The sequence below is a fragment of the Oncorhynchus gorbuscha genome, linkage group LG03, assembly GCF_021184085.1.
Source record: "Oncorhynchus gorbuscha isolate QuinsamMale2020 ecotype Even-year linkage group LG03, OgorEven_v1.0, whole genome shotgun sequence".
Classification (NCBI taxonomy): Eukaryota; Metazoa; Chordata; class Actinopteri; order Salmoniformes; family Salmonidae; genus Oncorhynchus; species Oncorhynchus gorbuscha.
This window is the reverse complement of record NC_060175.1, coordinates 2,292,567-2,305,098: the sequence shown is the minus strand read 5'-3', so window position 1 is coordinate 2,305,098 and position 12,532 is coordinate 2,292,567. Positions and strand designations below refer to the sequence as shown.

Sequence of the window (12,532 nt, the reverse complement as noted above, 5' to 3'; positions counted from 1 at the left end):
GCTACAGGTTAGTCATTGGACCATTATATACCCAGCTACAGGTTAGTCATTGGACCATTATATACCCAGATACAGGGTAGTCATTGGACCATTATATACCCAGCTACAGGTTAGTCAGTGGTTATCTGCACCATTATATACCCAGCTACAGGTTAGTCATTGGTTATCTGCACCATTATATACCCAGCTACAGGTTAGTCATTGGACCATTATATACCCAGCTACAGGTTAGTCATTGGACCATTATATACCCAGCTACAGGTTAGTCATTGGACCATTATATACCCAGCTACAGGTTAGTCATTGGACCATAATTTACCCAGCTACAGGTTAGTCATTGGACCATTATATACCCAGCTACAGGTTAGTCATTGGACCATTATATACCCAGCTACAGGTTAGTCATTGGACCATTATATACCCAGCTACAGGTTAGTCAGTGGTTATCTGCACCATTATATACCCAGCTACAGGTTAGTCATTGGTTATCTGCACCATTATATACCCAGCTACAGGTTAGTCATTGGACCATTATATACCCAGCTACAGGTTAGTCATTGGACCATTATATACCCAGATACAGGTTAGTCATTGGACCATTATATACCCAGCTACAGGTTAGTCATTGGACCATAATTTACCCAGCTACAGGTTAGTCATTGGACCATTATATACCCAGCTACAGGTTAGTCATTGGACCATTATATACCCAGCTACAGGTTAGTCATTGGACCATTATATACCCAGATACAGGGTAGTCATTGGACCATTATATACCCAGCTACAGGTTAGTCATTGGTTATCTGCACCATTATATACCCAGCTACAGGGTAGTCATTGGACCATTATATACCCAGCTACAGGTTAGTCATAGGTTATCTGCACCATTATATACCCAGCTACAGGGTAGTCATTGGTTATCTGCCCCACTATATACCCAGCTACAGGTTAGTCATTGGTTATCTGCCCCACTATATACCCAGCTACAGGTTAGTCATTGGTTATCTGCACCATTATATACCCAGCTACAGGTTAGTCATTGGTTATCTGCACCATTATATACCCAGCTACAGGGTAGTCATTGGTTATCTGCACCATTATATACCCAGCTACAGGTTCGTCATTGGTTATCTGCCCCACTATATACCCAGCTACAGGGTAGTCATTGGTTATCTGCACCATTATATACCCAGCTACAGGTTAGTCATTGGTTATCTGCACCATTATATACCCAGCTACAGGTTAGTCATTGGTTATCTGCACCATTATATACCCAGCTACAGGTTAGTCATTGGACCATTATATACCCAGATACAGGTTAGTCATTGGACCATTATATACCCAGATACAGGTTAGTCATTGGACCATTATATACCCAGATACAGGTTAGTCATTGGACCATTATATACCCAGCTACAGGTTAGTCATTGGACCATTATATACCCAGCTACAGGTTAGTCATTGGACCATTATATACCCAGATACAGGATAGTCATTGGACCATTATATACCCAGCTACAGGTTAGTCAGTGGTTATCTGCACCATTATATACCCAGCTACAGGTTAGTCATTGGTTATCTGCACCATTATATACCCAGCTACAGGTTAGTCATTGGACCATTATATACCCAGCTACAGGTTAGTCATTGGACCATTATATACCCAGCTACAGGTTAGTCATTGGACCATTATATACCCAGATACAGGTTAGTCATTGGACCATTATATACCCAGATACAGGTTAGTCATTGGACCATTATATACCCAGATACAGGTTAGTCATTGGACCATTATATACCCAGCTACAGGTTAGTCATTGGACCATTATATACCCAGCTACAGGTTAGTCATTGGACCATTATATACCCAGATACAGGGTAGTCATTGGACCATTATATACCCAGCTACAGGTTAGTCAGTGGTTATCTGCACCATTATATACCCAGCTACAGGTTAGTCATTGGTTATCTGCACCATTATATACCCAGCTACAGGTTAGTCATTGGACCATTATATACCCAGCTACAGGTTAGTCATTGGACCATTATATACCCAGCTACAGGTTAGTCATTGGACCATTATATACCCAGATACAGGTTAGTCATTGGACCATTATATACCCAGATACAGGTTAGTCATTGGACCATTATATACCCAGATACAGGTTAGTCATTGGACCATTATATACCCAGCTACAGGTTAGTCATTGGACCATAATTTACCCAGCTACAGGTTAGTCATTGGACCATTATATACCCAGCTACAGGTTAGTCATTGGACCATTATATACCCAGCTACAGGTTAGTCATTGGACCATTATATACCCAGATACAGGGTAGTCATTGGACCATTATATACCCAGCTACAGGTTAGTCATTGGTTATCTGCACCATTATATACCCAGCTACAGGGTAGTCATTGGACCATTATATACCCAGCTACAGGTTAGTCATAGGTTATCTGCACCATTATATACCCAGCTACAGGGTAGTCATTGGTTATCTGCCCCACTATATACCCAGCTACAGGTTAGTCATTGGTTATCTGCCCCACTATATACCCAGCTACAGGTTAGTCATTGGTTATCTGCACCATTATATACCCAGCTACAGGTTAGTCATTGGTTATCTGCACCATTATATACCCAGCTACAGGGTAGTCATTGGTTATCTGCACCATTATATACCCAGCTACAGGTTCGTCATTGGTTATCTGCCCCACTATATACCCAGCTACAGGGTAGTCATTGGTTATCTGCACCATTATATACCCAGCTACAGGTTAGTCATTGGTTATCTGCACCATTATATACCCAGCTACAGGTTAGTCATTGGTTATCTGCACCATTATATACCCAGCTACAGGTTAGTCATTGGACCATTATATACCCAGATACAGGTTAGTCATTGGACCATTATATACCCAGATACAGGTTAGTCATTGGACCATTATATACCCAGATACAGGTTAGTCATTGGACCATTATATACCCAGCTACAGGTTAGTCATTGGACCATTATATACCCAGCTACAGGTTAGTCATTGGACCATTATATACCCAGCTACAGGGTAGTCATTGGACCATTATATACCCAGCTACAGGTTAGTCAGTGGTTATCTGCACCATTATATACCCAGCTACAGGTTAGTCATTGGTTATCTGCACCATTATATACCCAGCTACAGGTTAGTCATTGGACCATTATATACCCAGCTACAGGTTAGTCATTGGACCATTATATACCCAGCTACAGGTTAGTCATTGGACCATTATATACCCAGATACAGGTTAGTCATTGGACCATTATATACCCAGATACAGGTTAGTCATTGGACCATTATATACCCAGATACAGGTTAGTCATTGGACCATTATATACCCAGCTACAGGTTAGTCATTGGACCATAATTTACCCAGCTACAGGTTAGTCATTGGACCATTATATACCCAGCTACAGGTTAGTCATTGGACCATTATATACCCAGCTACAGGTTAGTCATTGGACCATTATATACCCAGATACAGGGTAGTCATTGGACCATTATATACCCAGCTACAGGTTAGTCATTGGTTATCTGCACCATTATATACCCAGCTACAGGGTAGTCATTGGACCATTATATACCCAGCTACAGGTTAGTCATAGGTTATCTGCACCATTATATACCCAGCTACAGGGTAGTCATTGGTTATCTGCCCCACTATATACCCAGCTACAGGTTAGTCATTGGTTATCTGCCCCACTATATACCCAGCTACAGGTTAGTCATTGGTTATCTGCACCATTATATACCCAGCTACAGGTTAGTCATTGGTTATCTGCACCATTATATACCCAGCTACAGGGTAGTCATTGGTTATCTGCACCATTATAAACCCAGCTACAGGTTCGTCATTGGTTATCTGCCCCACTATATACCCAGCTACAGGGTAGTCATTGGTTATCTGCACCATTATATACCCAGCTACAGGTTAGTCATTGGTTATCTGCCCCACTATATACCCAGCTACAGGTTAGTCATTGGTTATCTGCACCATTATATACCCAGCTACAGGTTAGTCATTGGTTATCTGCACCATTATATACCCAGCTACAGGTTAGTCATTGGTTATCTGCACCATTATATACCCAGCTACAGGGTAGTCATTGGTTATCTGCACCATTATATACCCAGCTACAGGGTAGTCATTGGTTATCTGCCCCATTATATACCCAGCTACAGGTTAGTCATTGGACCATTATATACCCAGATACAGGTTAGTCATTGGACCATTATATACCCAGCTACAGGTTAGTCATTGGACCATTATATACCCAGCTACAGGTTAGTCATTGGACCATTATATACCCAGCTACAGGTTAGTCATTGGACCATTATATACCCAGCTACAGGTTAGTCATTGGACCATTATATACCCAGCTACAGGGTAGTCATTGGACCATTATATACCCAGCTACAGGTTAGTCATTGGTTATCTGCACCATTATATACCCAGCTACAGGGTAGTCAGTGGACCATTATATACCCAGCTACAGGTTAGTCATAGGTTATCTGCACCATTATATACCCAGCTACAGGGTAGTCATTGGTTATCTGCACCATTATATACCCAGATACAGGTTAGTCATTGGACCATTATATACCCAGCTACAGGTTAGTCATTGGTTATCTGCACCATTATATACCCAGCTACAGGGTAGTCATTGGTTATCTGCACCATTATATACCCAGCTACAGGTTAGTCATTGGACCATTATATACCCAGCTACAGGTTAGTCATTGGACCATTATATACCCAGCTACATGTTAGTCATTGGTTAACTGCACCATTATATACCCAGCTACAGGTTAGTCATTGGTTATCTGCCCCATTATATACCCAGCTACAGGTTAGTCATTGGTTATCTGCACCATTATATACCCAGCTACAGGTTAGTCATTGGACCATTATATACCCAGATACAGGTTAGTCATTGGACCATTATATACCCAGATACAGGTTAGTCATTGGACCATTATATACCCAGATACAGGTTAGTCATTGGACCATTATATACCCAGATACAGGGTAGTCATTGGACCATTATATACCCAGCTACAGGTTAGTCAGTGGTTATCTGCACCATTATATACCCAGCTACAGGTTAGTCATTGGTTATCTGCACCATTATATACCCAGCTACAGGTTAGTCATTGGACCATTATATACCCAGCTACAGGTTAGTCATTGGACCATTATATACCCAGCTACAGGTTAGTCATTGGACCATTATATACCCAGATACAGGTTAGTCATTGGACCATTATATACCCAGATACAGGTTAGTCATTGGACCATTATATACCCAGATACAGGTTAGTCATTGGACCATTATATACCCAGCTACAGGTTAGTCATTGGACCATTATATACCCAGCTACAGGTTAGTCATTGGACCATTATATACCCAGATACAGGGTAGTCATTGGACCATTATATACCCAGCTACAGGTTAGTCAGTGGTTATCTGCACCATTATATACCCAGCTACAGGTTAGTCATTGGTTATCTGCACCATTATATACCCAGCTACAGGTTAGTCATTGGACCATTATATACCCAGCTACAGGTTAGTCATTGGACCATTATATACCCAGCTACATGTTAGTCATTGGTTAACTGCACCATTATATACCCAGATACAGGTTAGTCATTGGACCATTATATACCCAGATACAGGTTAGTCATTGGACCATTATATACCCAGCTACAGGTTAGTCATTGGACCATAATTTACCCAGCTACAGGTTAGTCATTGGACCATTATATACCCAGCTACAGGTTAGTCATTGGACCATTATATACCCAGCTACAGGTTAGTCATTGGACCATTATATACCCAGATACAGGGTAGTCATTGGACCATTATATACCCAGCTACAGGTTAGTCATTGGTTATCTGCACCATTATATACCCAGCTACAGGGTAGTCATTGGACCATTATATACCCAGCTACAGGTTAGTCATAGGTTATCTGCACCATTATATACCCAGCTACAGGGTAGTCATTGGTTATCTGCCCCACTATATACCCAGCTACAGGTTAGTCATTGGTTATCTGCCCCACTATATACCCAGCTACAGGTTAGTCATTGGTTATCTGCACCATTATATACCCAGCTACAGGTTAGTCATTGGTTATCTGCACCATTATATACCCAGCTACAGGGTGGTCATTGGTTATCTGCACCATTATATACCCAGCTACAGGTTCGTCATTGGTTATCTGCCCCACTATATACCCAGCTACAGGGTAGTCATTGGTTATCTGCACCATTATATACCCAGCTACAGGTTAGTCATTGGTTATCTGCACCATTATATACCCAGCTACAGGTTAGTCATTGGTTATCTGCACCATTATATACCCAGCTACAGGTTAGTCATTGGACCATTATATACCCAGATACAGGTTAGTCATTGGACGATTATATACCCAGATACAGGTTAGTCATTGGACCATTATATACCCAGATACAGGTTAGTCATTGGACCATTATATACCCAGCTACAGGTTAGTCATTGGACCATTATATACCCAGCTACAGGTTAGTCATTGGACCATTATATACCCAGATACAGGGTAGTCATTGGACCATTATATACCCAGCTACAGGTTAGTCAGTGGTTATCTGCACCATTATATACCCAGCTACAGGTTAGTCATTGGTTATCTGCACCATTATATACCCAGCTACAGGTTAGTCATTGGACCATTATATACCCAGCTACAGGTTAGTCATTGGACCATTATATACCCAGCTACAGGTTAGTCATTGGACCATTATATACCCAGATACAGGTTAGTCATTGGACCATTATATACCCAGATACAGGTTAGTCATTGGACCATTATATACCCAGATACAGGTTAGTCATTGGACCATTATATACCCAGCTACAGGTTAGTCATTGGACCATAATTTACCCAGCTACAGGTTAGTCATTGGACCATTATATACCCAGCTACAGGTTAGTCATTGGACCATTATATACCCAGCTACAGGTTAGTCATTGGACCATTATATACCCAGATACAGGGTAGTCATTGGACCATTATACACCCAGCTACAGGTTAGTCATTGGTTATCTGCACCATTATATACCCAGCTACAGGGTAGTCATTGGACCATTATATACCCAGCTACAGGTTAGTCATAGGTTATCTGCACCATTATATACCCAGCTACAGGGTAGTCATTGGTTATCTGCCCCACTATATACCCAGCTACAGGTTAGTCATTGGTTATCTGCCCCACTATATACCCAGCTACAGGTTAGTCATTGGTTATCTGCACCATTATATACCCAGCTACAGGTTAGTCATTGGTTATCTGCACCATTATATACCCAGCTACAGGGTAGTCATTGGTTATCTGCACCATTATAAACCCAGCTACAGGTTCGTCATTGGTTATCTGCCCCACTATATACCCAGCTACAGGGTAGTCATTGGTTATCTGCACCATTATATACCCAGCTACAGGTTAGTCATTGGTTATCTGCCCCACTATATACCCAGCTACAGGTTAGTCATTGGTTATCTGCACCATTATATACCCAGCTACAGGTTAGTCATTGGTTATCTGCACCATTATATACCCAGCTACAGGTTAGTCATTGGTTATCTGCACCATTATATACCCAGCTACAGGGTAGTCATTGGTTATCTGCACCATTATATACCCAGCTACAGGGTAGTCATTGGTTATCTGCCCCATTATATACCCAGCTACAGGTTAGTCATTGGACCATTATATACCCAGATACAGGTTAGTCATTGGACCATTATATACCCAGCTACAGGTTAGTCATTGGACCATTATATACCCAGCTACAGGTTAGTCATTGGACCATTATATACCCAGCTACAGGTTAGTCATTGGACCATTATATACCCAGCTACAGGTTAGTCATTGGACCATTATATACCCAGCTACAGGGTAGTCATTGGACCATTATATACCCAGCTACAGGTTAGTCATTGGTTATCTGCACCATTATATACCCAGCTACAGGGTAGTCAGTGGACCATTATATACCCAGCTACAGGTTAGTCATAGGTTATCTGCACCATTATATACCCAGCTACAGGGTAGTCATTGGTTATCTGCACCATTATATACCCAGATACAGGTTAGTCATTGGACCATTATATACCCAGCTACAGGTTAGTCATTGGTTATCTGCACCATTATATACCCAGCTACAGGGTAGTCATTGGTTATCTGCACCATTATATACCCAGCTACAGGTTAGTCATTGGACCATTATATACCCAGCTACAGGTTAGTCATTGGACCATTATATACCCAGCTACATGTTAGTCATTGGTTAACTGCACCATTATATACCCAGCTACAGGTTAGTCATTGGTTATCTGCCCCATTATATACCCAGCTACAGGTCAGTCATTGGTTATCTGCCCCACTATATACCCAGCTACAGGTTAGTCATTGGTTATCTGCCCCACTATATACCCAGCTACAGGTTAGTCATTGGTTATCTGCACCATTATATACCCAGCTACAGGTTAGTCATTGGTTATCTGCACCATTATATACCCAGCTACAGGGTAGTCATTGGTTATCTGCACCATTATATACCCAGCTACAGGGTAGTCATTGGTTATCTGCACCATTATATACCCAGCTACAGGGTAGTCATTGGTTATCTGCCCCATTATATACCCAGCTACAGGTTAGTCATTGGTTATCTGCACCATTAAATACCCAGCTACAGGTTAGTCATTGGTTATCTGCACCATTATATACCCAGCTACAGGTTAGTCATTGGTTATCTGCACCATTATATACCCAGCTACAGGTTAGTCATTGGTTATCTGCACCATTATATACCCAGCTACAGGTTAGTCATTGGTTATCTGCCCCACTATATACCCAGCTACAGGTTAGTCATTGGTTATCTGCCCCACTATATACCCAGCTACAGGGTAGTCATTGGTTATCTGCACCATTATATACCCAGCTACAGGGTAGTCATTGGACCATTATATACCCAGCTACAGGTTAGTCATTGGACCATTATATACCCAGCTACAGGTTAGTCATTGGACCATTATATACCCAGCTACAGGTTAGTCATTGGACCATTATATACCCAGCTACAGGTTAGTCATTGGTTATCTGCACCATTATATACCCAGCTACAGGGTAGTCATTGGTTATCTGCCCCATTATATACCCAGCTACAGGGTAGTCATTGGACCATTATATACCCAGCTACAGGTTAGTCATTGGTTATCTGCACCATTATATACCCAGCTACAGGTTAGTCATTGGTTATCTGCACCATTATATACCCAGCTACAGGTTAGTCATTGGTTATCTGCACCATTATATACCCAGCTACAGGTTAGTCATTGGTTATCTGCCCCACTATATAGCTGTAGATTTGCCAAGCTTGATATGATGCACATTCATAGTTTTGTATTTTAATCCTGATTTTGAAAAGTAAAAATAAAAATTTCTCTACACAGGTTTAAAGCTGGGTTATAATTGGTCTAATGCATGTCTGTAGTACAATAGCAAACAGCCTTCACAGGGTCATTACATTTATATAGACTTAATACCCATTCATAATGCTGTATCATTAAGCCTGATTTATTACATTGAAAGTAAAGCAATGATCTCTTTTTGAAATGAAGAAAGAGTTTGAAAAACAACAAACTAAAGTCTGTGGAAAACAGAAAACCAAAAATCACTTCCATCAAGCCTAAGGTGAGACTTTCCAGCTCAGAGGAATGCATTTCTTATAGTCAAGTACTGAAACTCACAGAAAAGCCTCAAATACTGTAGACTCTCAAACACACAGCAGCTCCAGCCGCTTCTCAGTAGGAGCTAGGTGTTAGTGGTGTAGATATTAGCAGCGTACCTTGTAATTACAGGCATTCTGGGAAGATTCAGCTTTTCTTCTCTTCCTCTACTAGTGAGTGTCCCCTGAGGGAACAGGATGTCTGTCTGTCTAACTAACCATCTCTCTTTATCTTCTCTCCCTTTACTTCCCTCCTCTCTTTCCTCTTCTCTCCTTCCTTCCCTCCCTCCTCTTCTCTCCTTCCCTCCCTCCTCTCCTTCCCTCCCTCCTCTTCTCTCCTTCCTTCCCCCCTCCTCTTCTCTCCTTCCCTCCCTCCTCTCCTTCCTCCCTCCTCTTCTCTCCTTCCTTCCCTCCCTCCCTCCTCTTCTCTCCTTCCCTCCTCTTCTCTCCTTCCCTCCCTCCTCTCCTTCCCTCCCTCCTCTTCTCTCCTTCCTTCCCTCCCTCCTCTTCTTTCCTTCCCTACCTCCTCTTCTCTCCTTCCCTCCCTCCTCGTCTCTCCTTCCCTCCCTCCTCTTCTCTCCTTCCCTCCCTCCTTTTCTCTCCTTCCCTCCCTCCTCTCCTTCCCTCCCTCCTCTTCTCTCCTTCCCTCCCTCCTCTTCTCTCCTTCCCTCCCTTCTCTTCTCTCCTTCCCTCCCTCCTCTCCTTCCCTCCTCTTCTCTCCTTCCCTCCCTCCTCTTCTCTCCTTCCCTCCCTCCTCTTCTCTCCTTCCCTCCCTCCTCTTCTCTCCTCCTCTCCCTCCTCTTCTCTTCTTCCCTTCCTACTCCACCTCCCTCGTCCCTCCCAACCACACCTCTCCTTCCCTTACTCCTTCCCTGCACTCTCACATTCCCTCCCTCTTCCTCTTGTTCCTCCTCTACCCCCCTCTCCTTTCTTCCTATCCCACCCAGGAGGACCAGAAGCGTTGTGTGTCTGAACCCCAGGTCTGTGTGGACGGCCCTAGGAGATCTTCAGAATCCCTGTCCCAGAGGAAGCCCTTCATCTCTGACTCTGGTGACGCCCCCAGGAGGACCTCTGAGCCCCAGGTCTCCCTGTCTGCTAGGATGGCCTCTCAGTCTGAGCCCCAGGTCTCCCTGTCTGCTAGGATGGCCTCTCAGTCTGAGCCCCAGGTCTCCCTGTTTGCTAGGATGGCCTCTCAGTCTGAGCCCCAGGTCTCCCTGTCTGCTAGGATGGCCTCTCAGTCTGAGCCCCAGGTCTCCCTGTCTGCTAGGATGGCCTCTCAGTCTGAGCCCCAGGTCTCCCTGTTTGCTAGGATGGCCTCTCAGTCTGAGCCACAGGTCTCCCTGTCTGCTAGGATGGCCTCTCAGTCTGAGCCCCAGGTCTCCCTGTCTGCTAGGATGGCCTCTCAGTCTGAGCCCCAGGTCTCCCTGTTTGCTAGGATGGCCTCTCAGTCTGAGCCCCAGGTCTCCCTGTCTGCTAGGATGGCCTCTCAGTCTGAGCCCCAGGTCTCCCTGTCTGCTAGGATGGCCTCTCAGTCTGAGCCCCAGGTCTCTGATGTCCCTAGCCCTGGGAAGTCCTTTAACTCCCAGGTAGACAGCCCTAAGAGACAGCCCACCCTGTCAGAACATTGCCGGCTATACTTCGGGGCGCTGCAGAAGGCAATTTGTATGTTCATAACCAGCCTGGACAGCCAGGCCCCGGAGAAGTTCATCTCCCACAGCAAGCTGATCATCATGGTAGGCCAGCGACTGGTGGACACGCTGTACCGAGAGGCCCAGAAAGGAGAGGCCCAGAGAAGGGAGCCCGGGTCAGTGTCAGGGTTGGGGCCCAGCCACAGCCAGAACCAGGTTCTGCTGTGTAAGTGCAACCACATGTGTGCCCTGTTAAAACGGCTGGCTGTAGCCACCAAGAAGGCAGCTCTACATTACCCTGAGAGACAGGCTCTGCAGGAGGCCCAGGACTTTGCCAAGGAGCTGGCTCAGAGAGCACAGCACTTCAGGGTCTCCCTGGACCTCTGAGAGAGACAGACTTTTATCTTAAGGACGCAACAGACAGTGCCGACGAACAGTGAAGTCCTATCCCCTCTGACCACAGAACCGGCACCGTTCATCAGCACCGTTCATATTTTGACTGTATTCTGTTTCTATACGAACCCAGTTAACCTATAGCCTTCTACTACTGTTATGTACAAAGCCTTCTCAAAATACAATTTAGTACATTCCTAATTTTAAAATATGATTAAAAGGATTAAATAGTTGGAAAGAATAAAAACAAGTTCACAGCTTAATGAGATAAAAAAAATGAATAATTAAAAACATTTATTTTTGCTTCAATGGTTTTGGTTTCACCATTTCACTGTCCTTGTTCTGAATGTGAGTGTAACGGATGTGAAACGGCTAGCTTAGTTAGCGGTGCGCGCTAAATAGAGGTTCAATCGGGTGACGTCACTCGCTCTGAGACCTTGAAGTAGTGGTTCCCCTTTGCTCTGCAAGGACCATGGCTTTTGTGGAGCGATGGGTAACGATGCTTCGTGGGTGACTGTTGTTGATGTGTGCAGAGGGTCCCTGGTTTGCGCCCGGGTATGGGCGAGGGGACGGTCCTAAAGTTATACTGTTACACTAGGTATATTAAGGATCAGAAAGGCAACTGTGTTACTGTCCTGTTTTGACCATGTTGTATCATAGCTACATGGTAAAACACACGTTAACAATATGCA

General features: G+C 43.8%; 1 protein-coding gene across 4 annotated transcripts in view; it reads left to right on the top strand.

Annotated features, from left to right (window-relative positions):
- Positions 1 to 12,208, top strand: part of cass4 (Cas scaffold protein family member 4) — a 108,461-nt gene extending 96,253 nt beyond the window's left edge. The window contains exons 8-9 of one of the 4 annotated variants that reach the window (XM_046338234.1): positions 10,767 to 10,901; positions 11,028 to 12,208. In XM_046338234.1, coding sequence (XP_046194190.1) covers positions 10,767 to 10,901; positions 11,028 to 11,834 — 942 coding nt within the window. In that variant the 3' untranslated portion in view covers positions 11,835 to 12,208. Of the gene's footprint in view, positions 1 to 10,766 lie in introns of all 4 variants that reach the window. The other 3 variants (XM_046338230.1, XM_046338239.1, XM_046338224.1) reach the window with 3 other exon arrangements.
- The last annotated feature ends 324 nt before the right edge of the window (positions 12,209 to 12,532 follow it).